This window comes from Syngnathus leptorhynchus, chromosome 16 (assembly GCF_054491065.1).
Source record: "Syngnathus leptorhynchus isolate UIUO chromosome 16, UIUO_Slep, whole genome shotgun sequence".
Taxonomy (NCBI): domain Eukaryota; kingdom Metazoa; phylum Chordata; class Actinopteri; order Syngnathiformes; family Syngnathidae; genus Syngnathus; species Syngnathus leptorhynchus.
The window spans coordinates 5,632,933-5,652,795 of record NC_141210.1 but is presented as its reverse complement, the minus strand read 5'-3'; the positions used below and the strand labels follow the sequence as shown (position 1 = coordinate 5,652,795).

General features: G+C 38.3%; 3 protein-coding genes across 23 annotated transcripts; all 3 read right to left on the bottom strand.

The window, feature by feature from the left end:
• Window positions 1-54: 54 nt before the first annotated feature.
• Window positions 55-4,495, bottom strand: LOC147044374 (all-trans-retinol 13,14-reductase-like). The gene is made up of 12 exons (XM_085933201.1): window positions 3,512-4,495; window positions 3,117-3,299; window positions 2,773-2,911; window positions 2,595-2,697; window positions 2,299-2,494; window positions 2,013-2,210; window positions 1,739-1,858; window positions 1,514-1,652; window positions 1,191-1,300; window positions 956-1,122; window positions 641-800; window positions 55-567 (listed from the first exon to the last, which is right to left on the bottom strand). Exons 1-12 carry the CDS (start codon window positions 3,669-3,671, stop codon window positions 419-421), a joined length of 1,824 nt encoding a protein of 607 aa, XP_085789327.1. The 5' UTR covers window positions 3,672-4,495; the 3' UTR covers window positions 55-418.
• A 157-nt stretch (window positions 4,496-4,652) lies between these two features.
• carm1 (coactivator-associated arginine methyltransferase 1) lies at window positions 4,653-17,279 on the bottom strand. 21 transcript variants are annotated; one of them, XM_085933180.1, is made up of 20 exons: window positions 17,134-17,277; window positions 16,724-16,872; window positions 15,038-15,163; window positions 14,844-14,950; window positions 14,628-14,732; window positions 14,320-14,430; window positions 14,009-14,186; window positions 13,791-13,881; window positions 13,513-13,594; window positions 13,213-13,298; window positions 13,019-13,108; window positions 12,545-12,682; window positions 12,132-12,221; window positions 11,721-11,818; window positions 9,040-9,117; window positions 8,368-8,450; window positions 8,195-8,249; window positions 6,666-6,731; window positions 5,680-5,748; window positions 4,653-5,563 (listed from the first exon to the last, which is right to left on the bottom strand). In XM_085933180.1, the coding sequence occupies exons 2-20, from the start codon at window positions 16,863-16,865 to the stop codon at window positions 5,424-5,426; spliced, it is 1,935 nt and encodes a 644-aa protein (XP_085789306.1). In that variant the 5' UTR covers window positions 16,866-16,872; window positions 17,134-17,277; the 3' UTR covers window positions 4,653-5,423. The 21 variants fall into 21 exon arrangements, 19 of the variants coding, with proteins under 19 accessions (XP_085789306.1, XP_085789310.1, XP_085789326.1 ...); XM_085933184.1 differs by lacking the exon at window positions 16,724-16,872 and having other exon boundaries at window positions 17,134-17,279; XM_085933200.1 differs by lacking the exon at window positions 17,134-17,277 and having other exon boundaries at window positions 16,724-16,923.
• On the bottom strand, window positions 17,222-19,750 carry clpp (caseinolytic mitochondrial matrix peptidase proteolytic subunit). The gene is made up of 7 exons (XM_085933202.1): window positions 19,604-19,750; window positions 18,712-18,813; window positions 18,453-18,524; window positions 18,243-18,339; window positions 17,953-18,140; window positions 17,750-17,855; window positions 17,222-17,517 (listed from the first exon to the last, which is right to left on the bottom strand). Exons 1-7 carry the CDS (start codon window positions 19,619-19,621, stop codon window positions 17,285-17,287), a joined length of 816 nt encoding a protein of 271 aa, XP_085789328.1. The 5' UTR covers window positions 19,622-19,750; the 3' UTR covers window positions 17,222-17,284.
• Window positions 19,751-19,863: the final 113 nt, after the last annotated feature.

Sequence of the window (19,863 nt, the reverse complement as noted above, 5' to 3'; positions counted from 1 at the left end):
GGATGTTAGATATTCCCTGCTTTAAAAACATTCTTGGTCTGTGGCATGCACTCACTTAACACATGTGATCCTACAATAAAATGATATATGCACTTGGTTTATTAATAATGCGTTTCAGTGAAAGTCAATAACTCAATATTTTTTTATTGTTTTGACAACCGTCAACTCATAATTGACATTTTCAAAACGACTATTTGTGCCAAAACATTGAATATGGGGAACAAAAGCAAATTTTGCCACAAGCAATCATTCAATCAACAAAATAAAGTGAGTAGTTGTGTGCATCAGTGCACTATTGCTTGTCCTTTAAGTTTGTGGTCAAATTGGCCCTCTTGCGAAATGCATCCAGAATCACATATGCTATCATGCTTATTTTATTGATTACATTTTTTGGGGTCTTATGAGTCAATCAAATCTTTCAGGTGAGTTTATGACTTGCCTTCTTTTTTTTTAGGCGGTTCTTAAGTGCTAGAAGATCAATATAGAGGATCTGATTTAGGACAGCAGAGGCACAGAGTAGTCCACCATGCAAAGCTCCAGCCATGCCATTACAGAACACATCCTGACCTGCAAAACAAACACACAGTTAGATCATATCAATTACAACTACAGCATTTTTGTATGGTTTTCTTTTAATCACCTGTTAAGTATAGACCACTGATAGGTGTTTGTGGTCTGGTCCTTGCAACCGTTTCAGGGGTGAAGCGCTCCAAATTATGTTCAGCACCATACATCTCACCTCTTGGTGCACCCAAATAATGAACATTAGTCAGAGGTGTGGCTGCATCAATCATAACCACCTAAAAAGAGGCACACAATTGAAAAGAAGTGTGTTACATTTTGTCAAAAACACAAAAAAAGTAGACTAAAGCAAAACCATTTAAAACACATTAAAAAGACAATGAGCTTGAAATAAACAATGGTGTGAAGGCCATTAGTGTAGATCAACACACACCTTGTCTTTAAGTTGGGGGAAGATAGTTGTGGCCCACTCCAGCATCTCCTGAGCCATGTGGTTTTTTAGATCCAAGTAATCCTGTCCCCTCTTGCCAATCTTTGTCCCCTCCCATTCTTCAAACCACTCATAGCGAGCCATGGTTAACAAAGTCATACAGGATTTTCCTAAGTGAAGATAAGATCATAAGTTATAGGGCGACATTTTACCCCAGATCTCTTTTTTTTTTATTTACCTGGTTGTCGAATGTTGGATGTGGGATCTTTGGCAGATGGGAAGGTGATGAACATCATAGGAATGTTCCCCAAGACTTGATCTCTGGTCAGCGAAGAGTATTGTTCCATTCTTCACACATAGTTCAAAGACAGCACATATATAATGAAATCCCAAATTGTCAAAACGAACTGTAATCTTAATGAAGAGAAGCACGATAAAAAAAAATGTATGCATCTCTGATTTGAATGTGTAAGTGGTCATAAAGTTGTTACAAATTGTGCGAAAGAGCAAACAAATGAAATAAATCATTAAATATGTATTCGAAATGACACATTTACTTACAGTGTATCCAAGTCGTTGTCTTTATACATCCAGAAATTTGTGGAAACAATTCCTAGCTCTTCTTTGGTTCCATCCAGACCAACAAAGACCAAGAAGGAACCCATGCCATGGCGCACCATACTCAACAATGACTGGATCTCTGCTCATATAGGATCAACAGCAAATTAAAGTTAAAAAAAAAACAAATTCCCCTGTAAAGTATTTTTGACATGCATGAAAACTCACCTGATTTTTGTTGAATGTGAGGTGGCAGAAACTTCTGGAAAGTGTTGAAGATTCCAGCATTGGAAATGATAACAGGAGCATGGATCTCAATCTCCTCTTGTCCTTTTAGCACTGTCACTCCTATTAGAAAATACATCCCAGTAAAAAAAAAAAAAAAAATTATTATGTCATAATGCTACTTCATTTATAATTAAATTAAACTAGCATATAATGACTATAAAAGGCAAATAAAAATTGTAATCAGAAAAAAAAATAAAATAAATCTTTCTCTTACCGCAAGCTTTCCCCTGCTGGTTTAGCAGTACACGCTGCACTGGTGCCCTGACCAAAACAGCGCCCCCTGTCTGCTGAATAACAGGGATGATGTGAAAAGCAAACTCACTTGCGCCTCCTGTTGGATAATATGCACCACGTTTGTAATGGTGAAGAAGGAGCGCATTGATGAGAAAGCTCGATTGTTTCGGAGGCACACCTTCAAGAAATAAACAAACAAAACTGTCAATACATTGAACAATATAGGTTCTTATCATATAATTCATATAATTAGGAATTTCCAGTACCGTAGAAAAGATAAGCAGATAAAGCTTGAAGATCTTTGTTTTTGGTGAGACGGGACATTATTTCCGAGTGGTTTGTGGTTGCAAGGCGGAATACTCTGGATATGCGATCTAATAGACCGCTGCGCACCAAGAAGTTGACAAGCCAATATGGAATCATTTTCAAACAAGCAATAAGTGGTGTCCGTTGTGATGCTAACTGCAAATGAACAAACACATTTAACAATCGGGAGAAAAAAAAAAAAAAAAGCAAAATGCCTTGGATTCAAAGTATGAAATGACAAATCTTCTTCATCTACCTTCATTAATCGAAAGAATTCATCAATAGCATCCTCCTCTCCCGGAAACTGCTTCTTCAGTTCAGTTGCCATTTCCGTCTTCCCTGCGTGAATACAATACTCCCTAAGAAGTGAATATGAAATGGGTGAAAACATAGCAATAACAAAAAGAAAAATATTGATGTATTTATGATATAACCTGTGTTTTCCAGGTTGGCCCAAAAGCAATGTATCAAAGTGTTGCTCAAGCCGAGTAAATTGCAGTTGGCCCTCTGTGATTTGATCCAGTGCAACTCGAAGCAGGCTGTTCTCATGAAGCTGGCCAAGATAATGGATACCTGATGGAAACATCAGATCGATTCGGATCAGAAACCAGTTTGAGACACTTCGCGTATTTTAGTAGTAGAGTATACGCCTCTCAACTGTTAAGGTTGGATCCCCATTCAAAATCAACACTTGTTATTTTTCTGATTTTCAGATTAAAGAACATTAAAACTCATTATCAGACCACGGACAACAGAGGAAAAAAAAATATTGACTTACCCACGTCAAACTCAAATCCCTTATTTTGGAAGGTGTGTGTGCAGCCACCAGCCTGATCATGTTGCTCCAAAACAAGAACCTTCTTTCCAGCCTTGGCCAGCAGAGCTGCGGCTGTCAAACCACCCATTCCGCTTCCAATAACCACAGCATCCAGAGATTTGGGAACCCGATCCATACGGAATCCTGGAGATTAAAAGTATCATCAATCTTGTAAAACATACATTATTGAAGTCTCCTTTTATTCTTACTATCTAATACTACTGTTTTGTGTAGAATGTACATATTCCTACAAATGCATTGAATCAATTTATGTCATCAAAATACAAAATTAAAAAAAAACATTCGTTATTAAAAGAGTAGACAAACATTGATTTAAATGTCAGAATTGATTTTACCTTTCTTGAGCCTGTCATCTCTCTTTTTGTCATCGTTAACCAAAGGTCCTGGAGGCTTAAGGCAGGTCTCACTAAAAACCGTGTAGCGTTGCCTAATGGTCAGAAATATTCCAATAACTAAGACCAACAAAATACTGCTCAACAGAATAGACAGCCACATTGCATCAACGATCTTTGCAACGGCTAAAGCTCAGCAAAAAGAAAGAAATTACGGAAGGTTAACGAGGAAAAGAGAGCAACGATGAGGCGGAGTTACCATAGGACAAAATATTTCAAAAAGCTCTTCACTGCCTTTCGGAATTTTATGGGTGAAGTATAAGAAAAGGGAAAGAGATGCCTATTAAGAATGAGAGCGGATGTTTCATAAAACATTTTGGAAATTCAAGTATGGCAAAGGAAAGGAAAGACATCTCATTGTCTACATCGTGGACACGAGACTGCGACAAAACAGAGACCTAGTTGTTCATTATTTCAAAAGGGTGAAGTCAAACCAATAAGTAAAACCATGAATAATTTAGGGATGGTTAGTTAAGTACCTTAAGGCACTCTTTTCAACCAAAAAAAAAAACCCTGTGACTTCAAACTTAACTCTTGGAAACAAAGACGCTTTTGAAATTACGAAGGGGTCACTGGTCTTTTTTTTTTTTTTTTTTTTTTCAATTCCAAAAGCTAAGTGTGCCAAACTTGCAAATCTAAGTTTTGCAAAATATTTCAGGAATCAGATTTTTTTTTTCTTCCACATCTGTATACAAGAAATGTAATAAGAGAAATGATCCCCTCAACCTTTCCGTGGAGCAAGATGGTGTCACTGAATGTTTTTTCTCTATCGTGCTGCTTTTAATTGAGGCAACGGGTCTTTTTTATTTTGTTGTATTGCTTCTGTAAAGTCCTCTTTTTTTTTTTGCTTTTTGTAGGATCCTGATTTTGTCTTTATATTTTTCAAATTTCACAATAATTGATTTCTTTATTGTATTTGTAATTTTTCTTGGAAACGTTTTCAAATCTTTCTATTAGTTTTGAAAGTGTAATCTCTCATTTTATGATCATAAATAGCTTTAGATGGGGTTCAGTGAATTTCGTGAATGGGCTCAGGGTCATAATGAAAAGTTCACTGGACCACAATTTACAGCAGACAAAGAGGAAAATAAGAGGTGCATATTTATGTCATGGCTCAGCATACACGTTAACAAAGGGTTCGTTCATTGTGGGGTCCATCTATTTTATGAAAGACTGCAACAAAAACACATCAATGACCTGATACTCAGGTAATGATCAGAAAATAAAAGGTTCATACAAAGGTTTGGATTGCCAAAGAAAAATTCTATTACACTTCAGGATATAAGTTTCCTTGTATACATATACACTGAAGTTGAGGTCATGGTGCAAATGTTTTTTTTTTTTTTCCCTCACTATTTTTTGTTTTGTTTGACATGACGTGATAAAGGTAACCAGCAGCAGCCCCCCCCCCCCAAAAAAAAAGAAAGAACTCATTGATCATGATGTTATGAAGAATTGGGAGTACAACTCCATCTGGCAGCTGGTGTAGAGCTCTCTTTTGATAATACGAGAAACAAAAAAAACACAAAAAAAAGAGAAATAAAGACTTGGAGGTGACAAAACCGCTGCAGCTCAGCTATTCATTGGTGTTCAAGGGCCTTGGGAATCTAGATTTTAAAAATTAGCTTGGACGGATAAAAGGGTGATGTACAATTATGGACAGACGGTAACAGAATGAAGATGTTGAAGGAAGTCGCTAAGTGCTAGAAGAGCACTGGTTTTGGTATCGGCTGTAGTCCATGGGTCGGTTAGAATTCAGAAGAGGCAGCGGCAGTTTTTTTTTTTTTTTTTTTGTACTGGGAAGTCCGTCATGCAGAATGGGGCAAGTTAAAGGGGTCTTTGCAAAGTCTTCATCTTAACTGCCATAATGCATTGTGTTGCTAGGGATGACCATGGGCGAGGCCATGGAAATAGCGGCGCCCCCCATGGTAAACTGGTTGGTGACCGGATAGTAAGTACCACTGCTACTGGGACCCGTCTGGCCTGTTGCAGCCCCTGAAAAAGAGAGCAGAAGGATTACATTCAAGACTCCCTGTGACTGTTTGCACGATAAATACATTGAGCTTACCAATGTGGATTTCTGTACTGTGTTGATTATTAACTGGACATACCCTGGACAATTCCTGTGCTCATGATGGAGCCCATCCTGGAGTGGGTGTGGTTCACAATACCTGTGTTCACTGCCGACAAAAGAAAAACAAAGAGCGCTTATTTGCTAAGCATGTCAAAACATCCAGTAGACAGCGTTTGCATACTTTTTTATTCCTTTATTTTATTTATTTTTTATTTAGAGAGAGACAGAGAGAGAGAGAGAGAGAGAGAGACAGAGACAGAGAGAAAGACAAAGAGAGAGAGAGACAGAGACAGAGAGAAAGACAAAGAGAGAGAGAGAGAGAGAGAGAGAGAGAGCGAGACAGGGAGAGAGAGACAGAGAGAGACAGAGAGAGACAGAGAGAGAAAGAGAGACAGAGAGAAAGAAAGAAAATCAATCCCCGGGTCCCTCCAGAGTTTGGGAGCAGAAAATGTCAGATTTGCAGCATGAAACAAGCAAATGAAAACCTTAACTCACAACTGGCAACATTTACAAGTGATTTTTTTTTCTGAACAATAAGCCCAAAGTAAGTGATGACACGCAGACCTCCCTGCCAACAGTTACAACGCTGCAGGAGCAAATGAACATGACCTCGCGGCGGAAGGCTTTTCGCCAGCTCCGACAATGAAGTCGTGAAATTGACTTTTGATGAAATTGAACCCAAACGGTTCAATATTTTGCCACGTACTGTGGCACGCACACCTAAATCTCGATTTTACTCGCTTTGATCCAACTTTCTGTCTAACGTGACTTTGGCATGGACCCCAATTTTATTTTGGTCATAAATCTATTTTCAAGTCGTATTTTGAATGGAGGATTGTCCGAAGCTAAGTGACTAGCGCGTAAACCTTAGCGCAAGTGATTTGATGAATTTCTGTTGTAGCACCTCAAGATGCATAAAAAGGTCCATGGCAGAAATATGTTAAAGTGAACAGGAAAAAAGAGAGTAGTGAATTTTTTGAAGGTCAAATTTTTGGCACAGTTTTGCATAATTACAGGTCATACCTTTGTACCCTTGTCCTAGCTGGTTCACCCGATTGACTTCAAACTTGGGCTGTACCATGTTAAGACCTGAGACGACAAGGGAAAACAGCTTGAGTTTTTGAATTGCTAGGTGACGGGGAGGCTCATCAAAGTTGGGTTGACAATTCCTTCGCCACAAGAACTGCTTTAGTTATGTTTTTGGAGAGCAGACGCTCTCAAAAAAAATCAAAAAATCAAAATCCCAAATTTCACATGAAATTAGTTCGCTGTTTGCCAATAAAACAAGATGAATTTTAGCGGGGCTAAACATTTAGAAAAACTCATGAAACCATGAACACAAGGCAGGCCTGGGGGAATGATTCTTATTTTATTTTATTTTTTAAATCAATTTATAGTGGAATATTTTTTTTTTTTTAATTTCTGTAGCTTTGTTTGGAATTTTTAATGAAGTTGTACTTTTTATAGAGCGGTGCAAAAATTTAGTGGTACATATAAGAGCCCAAGACTTACAAAAAAGAAGGATTTACTTCTTGAAGGTGAACCATCAAAGAGATTGCACGTTTTGATGCTAACTCATGGTTGGAGTTTATCTCAAAGTGCTCGCAACAACTGCAGCCAATGTGACAATGGCAACTGTGAGTTAGATTCGAATCATTTCTTTTAATTTCATACACCAGTTGTGAAATCCACAGAAGAAATCAATTAAATTCATCTCGCTTAACTGGTGCCTGGCTTTTTTTTTTTTAATAAAAAAAATAAATTAAAAAAATGGGATCCATGGCCAAAGCACATTAGACAGAAAGTCGATGAGATCGAAGAGAGTAAAATTGAGATCTAGGTCTAGGTACCCACGTGATAATCGATATTTCCTGCGGAAGCGCGCAGGCATTGTGTGAAAGGCAGAAGCCGTTGCCGTGCGGCAGACAATACCAGCTTGTTTTCAATAAAAAGATGAACATTGGAAATGTACAAAAAAAAAAAAAAAAAAGACATGTATATCAAGTATTCACAGACTTTACTCAATATCTCCTTTGCAGTGATTCGAGCTTCAAGTTTTTTTTTTTTTAAATATAATGCCACAAGTATGGCAGTACTATTCCTCATTGCAACACCTCAAGCCTCATCAAGTTGGATGGATAGTTGTGGTTGAAAATAAGTCAAAAGGATTGAAATGAGAGTATCAATGTTTTTGCAGCACACACTTCACCCGAAAGGGAGCTTTCACCCGTTTGGAACTTTCTAAGCCAATTACAGAGTCACTATCGGCGACCACCAACAAAAGGCCGACACAATAGAATGCCTTGATTGTCATTGTACAACACGTATACAACAAAATTGGAAATATAACTCGCGAGTCAGGCTGGTCTTAAAAGTTGACCGCAAATTACGTTTGCTTGTAAATGTCAGGCGGAATTCTTTTCACCAACAGCAGCATTTTTTTTTGGGTTGTAAATGCACAAACATGCACAAACTAATTGTGGACATTGTCATGCACTCTGCTGCAGCCCAGAACTACGACAAAAAAACTTAACACTTTGGATTGCACTGACATTGTTGTTGTTGTAGATCTAGTGAGAATCCCGGGTCCACTGAAAACTGCTTCCTCTGCTCTATGCGGAAAAAAACAACAATTGCCCCACTTGATCACTTATTGGGCCATTAAAGAAGATGATTTACCGTGAAGTAAAGATCATTATTGTATCGAACAACCATTCACACTTACAACTACGGGTAATTTGGAGTGGATCAATCGTCCTATCATGCATGTCTTGAGAATGTGGGAGGAAACCACAAAAGTGGAGTAGACTACAAATGATAAGACAAATATTAGATAGATACAAGTATCGAGTGATCTGAGTGATCCACTTGCTTCATGCACACAAATACGTCTCCATGTTTTAAGCTAATGATAGCAAATGCACCCAGTGGGTATGTATAGCACACCATTATACGTAAATATTGAATATTTATTTATTAACGTGAGAAGGATTTAAAGTGTACCCGTGGAGGTCACACATAGAGGGGAAAGGGAGTAATATATACACATATAAATAAAAATAAAATGTCGCGATTTTGCCGGGGAAAGGGAGTAATATGTATATTTTACATGTATGTTTTTTTTTTGTTTTTTTTTTAAAGTTCAGACAATTGGGAATTAATGGTAACGTGTCATTCATGCCAGCTAAAATTCATGTTATGATACACGTACTAGTACTTCACTAATTCTTCCACACTGCATTTTGTACAAAGGGGCATGTTTAACCCAGTCTGAAGTAGACATTTTTTTTTTTTGGGGGGAAGATAACGCATTTGGTGAGAATTTGGTTGATTTGCGTTTCGATGGCCTTGTCAATAATCTTGACAATGCTGTGACAAAACAGGGAGAAAGACGTACCTAGAGGAATAAGGTTGTTGTGAGAGACTGATGAGCCACTGCCAATGACTGTACTAAGGTCATAAGCTGCAGGCATTCCTGGATAGGATGATAAGAAACACAGCAATCACCAATATTAACAAAGAAAAGGATCAAGGTGGCACGTATGGGATCACAGTTTGGAGGTTTGTTACATTACATTAAGCGCTAAACTTCCTTTATCGTTCAAATAAGTTTGATTAAGAATTGTGTTGCAATTCGATATTATTTGTGTGTGTTGAAAGGACCTATTTGAAAATGAGATATCTCTCAAGGGGCTATCCTTGAAATCAATCAAATGTCCTCTTCATTCCTGTGGTGATAAGGGATTGGTAATATACAGTTTGACTGTCTTTGGTAAAATCATTACAAGTCATCACTCCTCATTTTAATTTTGGAGAGCAAACTACAGATGTTCCACAAACGTTTGACGACCCCTTTAAGCAACGTGCACGCACCACGCATACAGACGTGCAGAAACACACAGGCACACAGCGTTCACAACTTGAAGGTGGTGGGTTCAATCCCAACCCCCTGGTGACCATAAAATGTCCTTGAGCAAGACACTGAACCCTAAATTGTTCCTAGCGGCGCCTGGCAGCAGCCTCTCACTGGTGGAATATCTTCATTTCGTTGTAGACCAGTTGTACAATGACAATTAAGGCAATGAAATTCAATTCCAAAAATATTTTGGCCTATTTACATACTTGACCACTACCAGAAAAAAAAAATATATATATATATATAAATATACTTCACTCTGGACCCACCCCAGTGTTGTTGGCAGGAAACCTCCAAATACAGTCATGTTTTATTTTTAGTTTAAAATGGCTTACCTTAACTAGAATCCCACGTCGCTTTATGGCCAAAGGTTGAATGGTGGTCCGATATTGTGTCTTTTACTGCTGTAATTTCTCATCCCACATTTTTTGCCATGATTACTCTTCTCGTGTTTCTGAATTTCTACTTTCTTTTGGGGGGTTGGAAAATACTTTTGGTACGTTACTGCCACCTATAGTACGCCATAAATAAGATGGTTAACGGCTGTAACGACTTCATGGCTACTGCCAAACACTTTTGGTGATTATCGATGGTGGCTAAGGTTGGTGCCATTCCGAGCTCTAATTTTAATACGCAATAAATCCCATTCCATCGTGGGGGTTATGTTTCATACCCCCGGAGTTAAATTAAAATATGCGATACAGGAATACACTGAAGACATTTTAACACATTTATAGCACCTTTTTAGGTCTTTACCACAATAAAAACACATCTGAACATATATTAAGGGAGAGCATAATCAATGACTAACAAATAGTATTTTACAGTGTGGCAATGTTTTCACTATGATGATGAAGCTGCCATAATACAGTACTACATTCCCATTTCAATGCAGAAATAAAGGTGTCCGTTTTGTAAAAAATGAATGAATAAATATTGTCATGTATTGGAAATGATCGTTGAAAGTTTTACATCCTCATGAGCAAATTGTACAAGTGACCAGAACATGTTCTCAGCCCTTCTACATCAATGACTTTTTTTTTTAGTTTTTTGTAATGAACAAACTAGCTATGGGCAGTTAATGGCTGACTGTGCTTCTTTCAATGCTTCTCCATCAATGCCGTTTTGGAAGTACAACACACCATACACCAGGATGCCACTCGGCCAATATTACACAACAGCTTAGGAAAGGCGGTAGTGACCAGCAATGGAAATTGACAGTATATGAGCAGGACAAAAGGGATGCTGTGATTGACTAAAATCAGAACTTATAGGTATTCAAACTCACACCTACACTACAAAATGCTGGCAAATGGCAAAAAAATACACCCTTAAAAATGCTGCATTCGAAACAACCCAATTTGGGTTAAAAAATTGGACCAAAAACCAAATTGTATTTGCAAGAGAAACCAAAGTTGTGTCATTTTGATAACATTATAGAACATAAAAATGATGTTATGTTGATGTGTAGCCAACATCGGTCTAAACCAGTCCAGCTTTCATCGTCGTGGCTGGATTGCAGGGCAGCGACGTCGATGAAATCGATATATATGCTACAATGCAATGTGAGATTCTACTTAAAGTAAGCCACTTGGAACAATCCCCCCCAAAAACAATTTGGTAGTTAGAACCAAATACATTTATTTTTTTAATAATATTACTTGTATTCATATTTTGAATCTAAGCAGAGTACAATTAAATCTCACGGCGATCAAAGTATTCGAGAGAAAAATATGCTGCCCAGTGTCGGAAAGCTCGGTCTCAGTTGCAGGTTACAAAAAACGGCACTAATTGATTGAAAAATTGCACCAACTCAACACTTGATTCAAAAGGTTGTACAACAAAATACTAAGGGTAAGGATATCATCATTTTTGTCCAGGCCTGTTTCATGAGTTTTTAAAAACTTTCTGTTGAACCACAACTCAAAAGCATTTTGAAATTGATATGATTGAATTTGTCGTAAACTTTGTCGGATTCACACAATCTCTGTGACTCCTAGGATGTTTTCTTCCATTAATAGAGGTGTACCATATATTTTGTCCATGTGTGTATATAAGAATGAAGGACGTTTTCGAGATTGGGTGTTCCCAGTTAATACATTAATTAAATAAAATTTTAACATCTTGCTTGAATGTTTGTTATTCACCTGATGTGGACATACCTTGACTCATGCTGTAGGATATTCCTGTATTCCAAATATTCTCAGAGGGGGAGGTGTAATGCGACCCAGGAGGTGGATTTGGGGTGGTACCCGTGTACCTGTAAATACATATATGTTTGACATTATGAAAACAGAGCGAATGAAACTGTGTATTTCACCTATGAAGGAAGTGATGGGCAGGATCAACAATCTGATTGGTTTAAGTGTAATGTACACGGTGTGTAAATTTGCATCAACAGCCTTCATTGTACATGAAAAATAATGAAGTGATCACTTCATTATCTCGACAAGATACAGCGGAACCCCAGAATTCAACTGCCTCGGAACTTTTTTGTCCCAGTTCTCGGACAAAGCTTCGGAAACCGACTCGAAAATGAGTAAAGGATCCCTTTCATTTCGTAATTGACTCACCTAAAAAATGGGTTCTTTAAATCCAAGAGGTTGCTGGACTTTGATCCAGTCTGGTCCACCTGGGCAGCAATACTGATGTCATAACTTTGTCTGTTGGGAAAGAAAGTATGACTTGATGAATAACACCTAAATGGCAACAGATTTTTTTTTTTTTTTTAAATTTCAATAAAAAATAAACAGTTTGGGTGTTTGGTCCCATTGTTTTAGTGGTTTATGGTGTTTGCTGTATGTTATCGTATTTTACACCCTGTTATGATAAGACTGATTTTTACTCCATGTATAGCACAATTGCAGCAAAAATGAAACACAATGTTCAACTGCAAGATATTTAAAAAAACAAACAAGTAAACAGATCTAGTAAAATGCGATCAAATTTATGAATGATCATTTTCTTATTCAAAAATAATAATCACCTCTTGTTGGCCACTAGTAGTGCAGTCCCAGACAGTGTATCCCCAGCCTTTGTGAATAAAGGAGACTGCAGCAAACAGCGTACCTGATACCAGTGAGTAAGAGGTTCTGTAGGTGCAGTGGACAGCCACACTGTCGTCCTGTCAGGAGACAACAAGCAATGACTTTGAATGAGAGGAAATTTATTTATGAAGCACTTTCACAACAGCTCTTACCGTAAGGAAGCGCTTTACAAACACATATAAAACAACAATACAACACAACTATCCCTCCATTTTGTTTGAAGCAGAGAGACGCTCCTGTTTATGTTCACAAATGCACTTTAGAGCTAGATCATTCATTTTTTCATGTCTGCGCAATCAAAGAAAAAAAAAAAACTAAGAAAAACATGGAACATTTATATCAGGCATTAGTTTGTATGAGAACATTTTCAAAATCTCATCTTGTTCTCGTTAATAATTTACTGTGCGACTTACACTGATCCCATGAACGCCACGTCAAACCAGAAAGCCAGACCATGTACAAGGCCCGAGTGCATCATGTGGAACTTAAAGGGGATCTCTATCCTGAAAGACAAGGAAAAATGTCATAAAATACAGTTCGTAGATTTATTAGACTTGTATCAATTCTCTCTCTCACACACACCTATAATGAATCTGTGAACACGTACCTGTAAAGATCCTCTTCTTTCGCCTCCAGAAAGTTGACTGTGTATTTGACTGACTTTGCCATCAAGATACGGATATCAAATGTGTCCTGTGGATGGAGATGTGAGGTCATCCCATCAAGCAAAAGTAACACAGTAATAATATTTTCTGCAATAACCTACTAGCCCACAAAGCTACTTCCAACTACTTGATCAGTTCAGCCATTATTTAGTGCATTTTCTGTGCGCATATATTTACGAACACAATGAGCGGAAAAGCTAACAGACCAGAGTCCGCTTATTGACTGTCCTTGGTATACGTACCACGATTGGCTGGCGGAAATATTCATCCACTGCTGCACCCCGCAGCGCAGAGAGATCTACGCCATGGAAAGACGGCTGGTACCTGAGGAACAAAAAAAGAAAAAAAAGTTTTATAATGTTGCAAATATGGTCTATTAGAGCAGAATATAAAAGCCATTATCATACACGATGGAATTTGAATTCATGTTTTGTGACTTGCTTTTTTTGCAGCCCACCCAGAATATATTGAGAATGATTTATCTAGATCAATTCTTGCCTGGTTTTTTTTTCCTACTCACCAGAAATTTGCTTTTGTGAATTGCTCCATGTATAGCTGCTCATCTGTGAAAGGTGCCAGGTGAACATCCCCAATGGTAGGGAACATTTTACCTAAAACCAATGCAACAAAGAAAAAACATTTACGAGTTAATCAGAATTTTACCAACTAATCGTGTAAAATACAACATCATTTGATCCAAAACTTTCTTTTGGATTTTATCATGATAATCAAGTGTACCATTGGGTTTAAGGAACTTCTTGGCATGCAAGTAGCTCTCCAGCATCCGCTCATTAAAAAGCATATAGCCCATGGGCTCTGATATGATGATGTCCACTTGTTCAGGGAGTGTCACCTCCTCCACCTTTCCTGGTATAACAATTACATGGTCCCCAAGATGGTTACTGTTAACCAGCACCTGCAAAGTAGCACACACGTGATGAGTCAGGTTTGATTGGTGAGATTGACGTGTGAACTTTATTTTTTGTACCCTAATTTACTGCTATAACAAATCACGTTTATGTTTTGAAATATTGCTTTCGAGTTTGTACCTCAGCATGCTGAGCCATTGTACTTGCTTCCACAGCATAGACCTTCTTTGCTCCTGCCTGGGCCGCAAAGAAAGACAGGATCCCAGAGCCACATCCAACATCCAGCACAATCTGGAGGAAACCATTGTAAGCCATCAACATAAACACAGCCGTTGGATTCATTTGCTTATTATTATTATGAATAATATAATGCATTGGATTTATATCGTGCTTTTCTATAGTCAGAGCGATTGATATGGCTCAACACATCCCTGAGTTGACAAAGCTGACATGAATCATTTTTAAAAATAACTCGAATAGCTTATTACCTTGTCCTCAAAGTCAGCGTGGTTCTGTAAAATGGCCCGTTGGTAAGTCCCTGTGCGCACATAGTCCTGCATCATATTCTGTTGTTGCGAGAGGTATCCATAAAACTGCAAGTATGAAAAACAAAGAAGTCAATATTATTCGTTGCAGTTAAAAACAAGAAAGATCAAAATCCTTTACAAGGGATCGATGCTCCGTGTCATTTCTTGTTTACTCACCTGGAAGTACTGTATGGCAGATGATTCCTCTGTTCTGTCACTGAAGACTGACCGCTCACAAAGATGGCCCCGACAATTCTTCAAGACGTTATAAAAGGACTGAAAGTCTGAAGTTGAAACCGTGGAACAGATCAGGTTACAAGTTAAGTAAGTAGCGGTGCTAACAATAAAATCCAACTTCGAAGTTAGGGTACCTGCAGGTGAGGAAAACTGAATTAGGACACTGTTGCAGCCCAGTGTGATAATGAACGACTGCTTTCCCACTCTGCTGCATTCCGTCTCCTTAGAAACTGAACACTTGAAGATACTTGCGTCCTCTCCTGGGGAAAAAAAAAGGAGATTCTGTATTAGATGAAATTTCAAAGATATATTTCATGTTCCAGTGTCTGTTTTGCAGCTGTATTACGCAATGTGCATTTCATGGATGGAACCTGGGATGCTTCTTAAGGCAGAAAAGGGCGGGGTGAGCCTTTGAATTACTCGTGCATTAGGTTATACACCTGTTTTCAAATATATTCGATACGATTGATAAAATGTAGTTTGAATGCTAAAAATAGGACTTCAAGACGGTGATTTGATTCAATAACATTCACTTTGGCTTGCTGGTAGTTCATCATCAAGTGCGACTGGGTAGTTTGTCACCACCGCGGAGAACATCCCATCACACGTCTCTTTTCTGCTGCTGCATGGATTTACATATGCTATCAATAAAGTCAGTGTGCTTCAGTGTAAACTAGCTAAGCCCCTAGGAGTTAGTAGTAGCAAGCAGTTGCAAAAGTAAACACTTACAAATGGATGAGTGACATCAGGACGTGCTACTGTTTATTTTTTGAACTAGTGCAGCACTGTTTACTCCACAGTAATGCCATTGATGGGTGAGCATGGGACATAAGAGCCCTTTAAGAATCAGAGCTTTGACAATGTCAAAATTGTCTTGTTTGATATCACAAGTTCGGTCTCAAAACACTAAATTGTTCAGCCCTTGTTTACGGCAAAATAATCCTAGCATGAGAGTTGCAGGTCAGGGCAAAAATAACCAATAATGAGCACACACCAGTGTTTTGATTATAAAATAAACGCTAAATATGTATAAGAATATGATTGGGAAAGAACATTTTCATTAATGCAGTCCTAATGTTATTTTAGGAGGGAAAATCGAGCCTATTGTTACAAGAACAAAGAGGAATGCATAAGGAAGGCCTTTAATCAAAAATGAAAGATAAGCATCAATAATAATTCCTCTAACTACACAATGCTATGTTGTATTTAGACGGCTTTGTCAAGTAATTGGAGATATACGATTAGACGATCTGCTGTACAAGGGGCTATCGTTAAGACCTCACCGTGCCGCTGCTCGTAGACTTGACATCTTTCCCAAAACAAATTTTGCAACCTCTATAGACTAATCTCAAAATAGAATTAAAAAAAATATTAAACCATTTAAATAATTGCAATTATATATTCAAGAGCATCGTTACAGGAAATTATACCGCGTGCTAAAACATTTAAATGTGTAATACTGAATTGCAGCTAATCGACGATGTCTTTTTGAGCCTTGTTAAACAAGCGATATTTTTTTCGCCAATGATTCCACCTACAACCGAGGCACTGGGGAAATATTTGCCTTGCGATTCGCTCCTGAAACGCTGCGTTACCGCGTCATGCGTTACCGTTAGCCAAGGCTATCAGAAAAGCTGTATAAGCATGTGCAAAGCAAAGCAAATCATAGCATAGCTTAGCATAGTTTAGCATACCGTAGCATAACATAGCATAGAATAGCATAGCATAGTATAGTTTCGCGTAGCTTAGCTTAGCTTTAGCACTGGTGGTGCAGATGCCACACATGTTCCGATGCGTTCATGTTGAAATGGTTACCGTACCATTAGAGAGGTTGAGTAATGCAGTTTCCTGTGTGGTTTTAACTTCCAAACGCAATGGTTGCTGTTCTGAGTGTCGCTGTATTTCTCCATTTGCGTCTCCAATGGTCAGCAGCCGTACGCCGGGAAACACCGAGACCGCCATTTTCAATCTGAATGTGTACAGGTCAGGCAGGTCTGTGTGGCATTCTACTTCACAATTCGGGATACATAAAACACTGCAACAGCGCCCTCTTTCGATATAATGACGTTACGAAAACGTACGCAACGTTCTTGAATCCATATCTTGAGTTAAATATTTGATTTCGCTTTATGTAGAAACGACAGCAATAAATAGAGAGACACAGTCACCATTCACTGTTAACCAAACATCTTATTCCTATTTTTAATAATTGATGTTAGATTTACTTTACCTATTAATGTCATTTCGGTGACGGCTGCATGGTTCTTACTGTACATGGAGGAGTTGATGCTGCATGGAAGGACAGATGCCAGTTTAGGTTATTAATATTATAATTTTTTTAATAATCACAAAAAGTATACAGCATATAGACAATTGTATTATCAATTGTGGTTGGGGTTTGTGTGAGGGGTGGGGTGGGATGTTCCATTTGAAGCATTGTTTTGTTCTGAAGACTCCAGGATTGCAGAAGGACTAGCTGCTGTGGTAGACTCTTTCTGAACCAGTTCAGGCTCATCTTTACCAGCTTGGGGTGGGTGGACCAGGACCATGTCAATGAGACCAAAGTCCTGGGCCTCCATGGGGCTCATATAGCGGTCTCTCTCCATTATATTCTCTGGAAAACAGAACAATTAAAAACTAACATTCATCATTGACCATGTGCCTGAAGTCATTTTTAATGTCATTGAGTAGAAATATGCAAACTGTTGATGGATTTCAATTACGTAAAGCCAGAAGAAAAGCCAAAAAACAGCAAATTTGAACAAACCATGACTTTGTTTTCTTTTTTTTTTTTTTTTTTACATAAAACGTGTTTCCATAAAAATGTATTTCTGGAGGGACCTTACCAATCGTTTCGAGCAGTTGCCCAGTGTGTTTGGAATAGAGATTGTTTATTTGTTTCTTCAGTTTCATGATCTCTTCAGCCTGGATGGCGATATCAGTGGCCTGACCCTGGAAAAGAACAATTCCATTGCAATGTATAAGAAATTTTATAATTGCAGGTGGAGAAAATCTTCTCGTCTTGATTTGAAATCTGGATTTGTCTTACTCTAGCACCTCCGGATGGCTGATGGACCATGATACGGGCATTGGGTAATGAATGCCTCATGCCAGTTGTCCCTGCTGTCAGAAGCAAACTACCCATACTAGCTGCTTGACCAACACACCAAGTGGAGATGGGATTAAGGATATATTGCATGGTGTCGTATATAGCCAGACCTGCTGTTACCACACCACCTAAGGGAATTAAGAAACATCTTACGAAAGAGTATATTGTATGAAGCCTTATTATTCAATGGGACAATAATGAGAATTTCTTGAAGAGCTCCAATTTCTCACCAGGGCTGTTGATGTACATGTGGATTGGTTTGTTGTTGCTTTCAGACTGAAGAAAAAGCAGTTGGGCAATAACCAGACTGGCCACAGAGTCATCAATCTTAGAGGAGGCGTCAAATAAAAAAAAAAAGATAAAAGATATGCTGTCATCGTCGTAAAAGCATATCATAAAACAAAAACATCTGAACAAAATGATTATAGCAAGAGATTTACCGGACCCATTACACAGATTATTCTCTCTCTAAGTAGACGAGAATATATGTCATAGGCGCGTTCTCCTCTGCCCTGAAATGAAGCGCACACACAAAAAAAAGTCTCAAAATAAACCAAAAATAACGTTAAAGCAATTTTTATGCCAAGACAACAAGGCTAACTTTTATATTTTATGCTTTACAAATTTGAAGTATTGTGACCACACTACCATGTAATACAAAAAAAATAAAAAATTCAAGCAGAAGAATATTTCACTGACCGTTTGCTCGATAACTATGGGTATTAGAGGACTTTGCCATGCAGAACTGTAGTGGATTAATCTTCTTGATTTCATTCCAAGTCCCACTGTTCGAAACACCCCCTAAAACACAAGAAGCAAGAAAGACAGAAGACAAATGAATATATTTTACAAGGCTACAGTATTTACAGGCAATTGTGACAGCTTGTTTTTGCGTTGTGCGTCCCAAGCTGCATAAGTAACGTGCCACATTTCACTGTTAGTAACCGTAATGGCGTTATAACAATTAACATAGTAATTGAGTAGATGATCCATTTTGGGCACTAATTTCTGAGGGTTGAGTATAGTTTGTCCAACTAGAGCTGCCGTAGTCTGACGTCGTCAACAGTCGCTCTGAACCCAAGTAGATGTTATACCTGCACCAGCCTATGGGGGGCGCAGTCTGAGAATTTAGGCAGCTATAACCTATAATCAGATGTACCTCAATATTTTGGATTAATGTGGACATCATTTTACTCATTAAGCTTGCGTGCGTAACTGCGCACCTATGGAGATGTCCATAAAATCTTAAATATTGATAAAGTTATTTTGATATGTTCAGCTGATCATTTGGAATGGTGTTAAAGAAGGGAAAGATCTTCTGATAGGGGCTCAAAAGGACCATACCTGGGCACCGCTGACCCAAATGCTACTCAAACTGTCACCACTGTTATATTCTTGAAATGCCAAAGTTTTACTTTCCCATTTGTGCGTTTCCTTTGGGTTTCGAAATGTTTCGTCTTTATCCTCTCTAACATGGATACAACTGTACTTCCATAACACGGACCAACCACTACGCACAGAGTCATTTTCGTTTTGCATTGTAATCATTCTGGTGAGTACGTTTAAATAAAAAGTAAAGAGCATTACTGACCGTGAAAAGCGCCCTCATTGTTGAGAATAATGTGTGTTAAACTCCAAACGTGACCAGGAGAGAGATAGTTGAACTGACTTTGCCAAGAAACAATCTGTTACCTATACGGGCACGCATGATCTGAGGCACGCATGCGCAAAAAGTCGGCCATCTTGAATCGCTAACTACGGCAAGTAGCTGTGTCCAAATTCGCAGTTTGCGTCCGGTTCAATGGACAAATTTCGTACTTGCAGAAAAAAACCTTGGAAATTAATTTAACG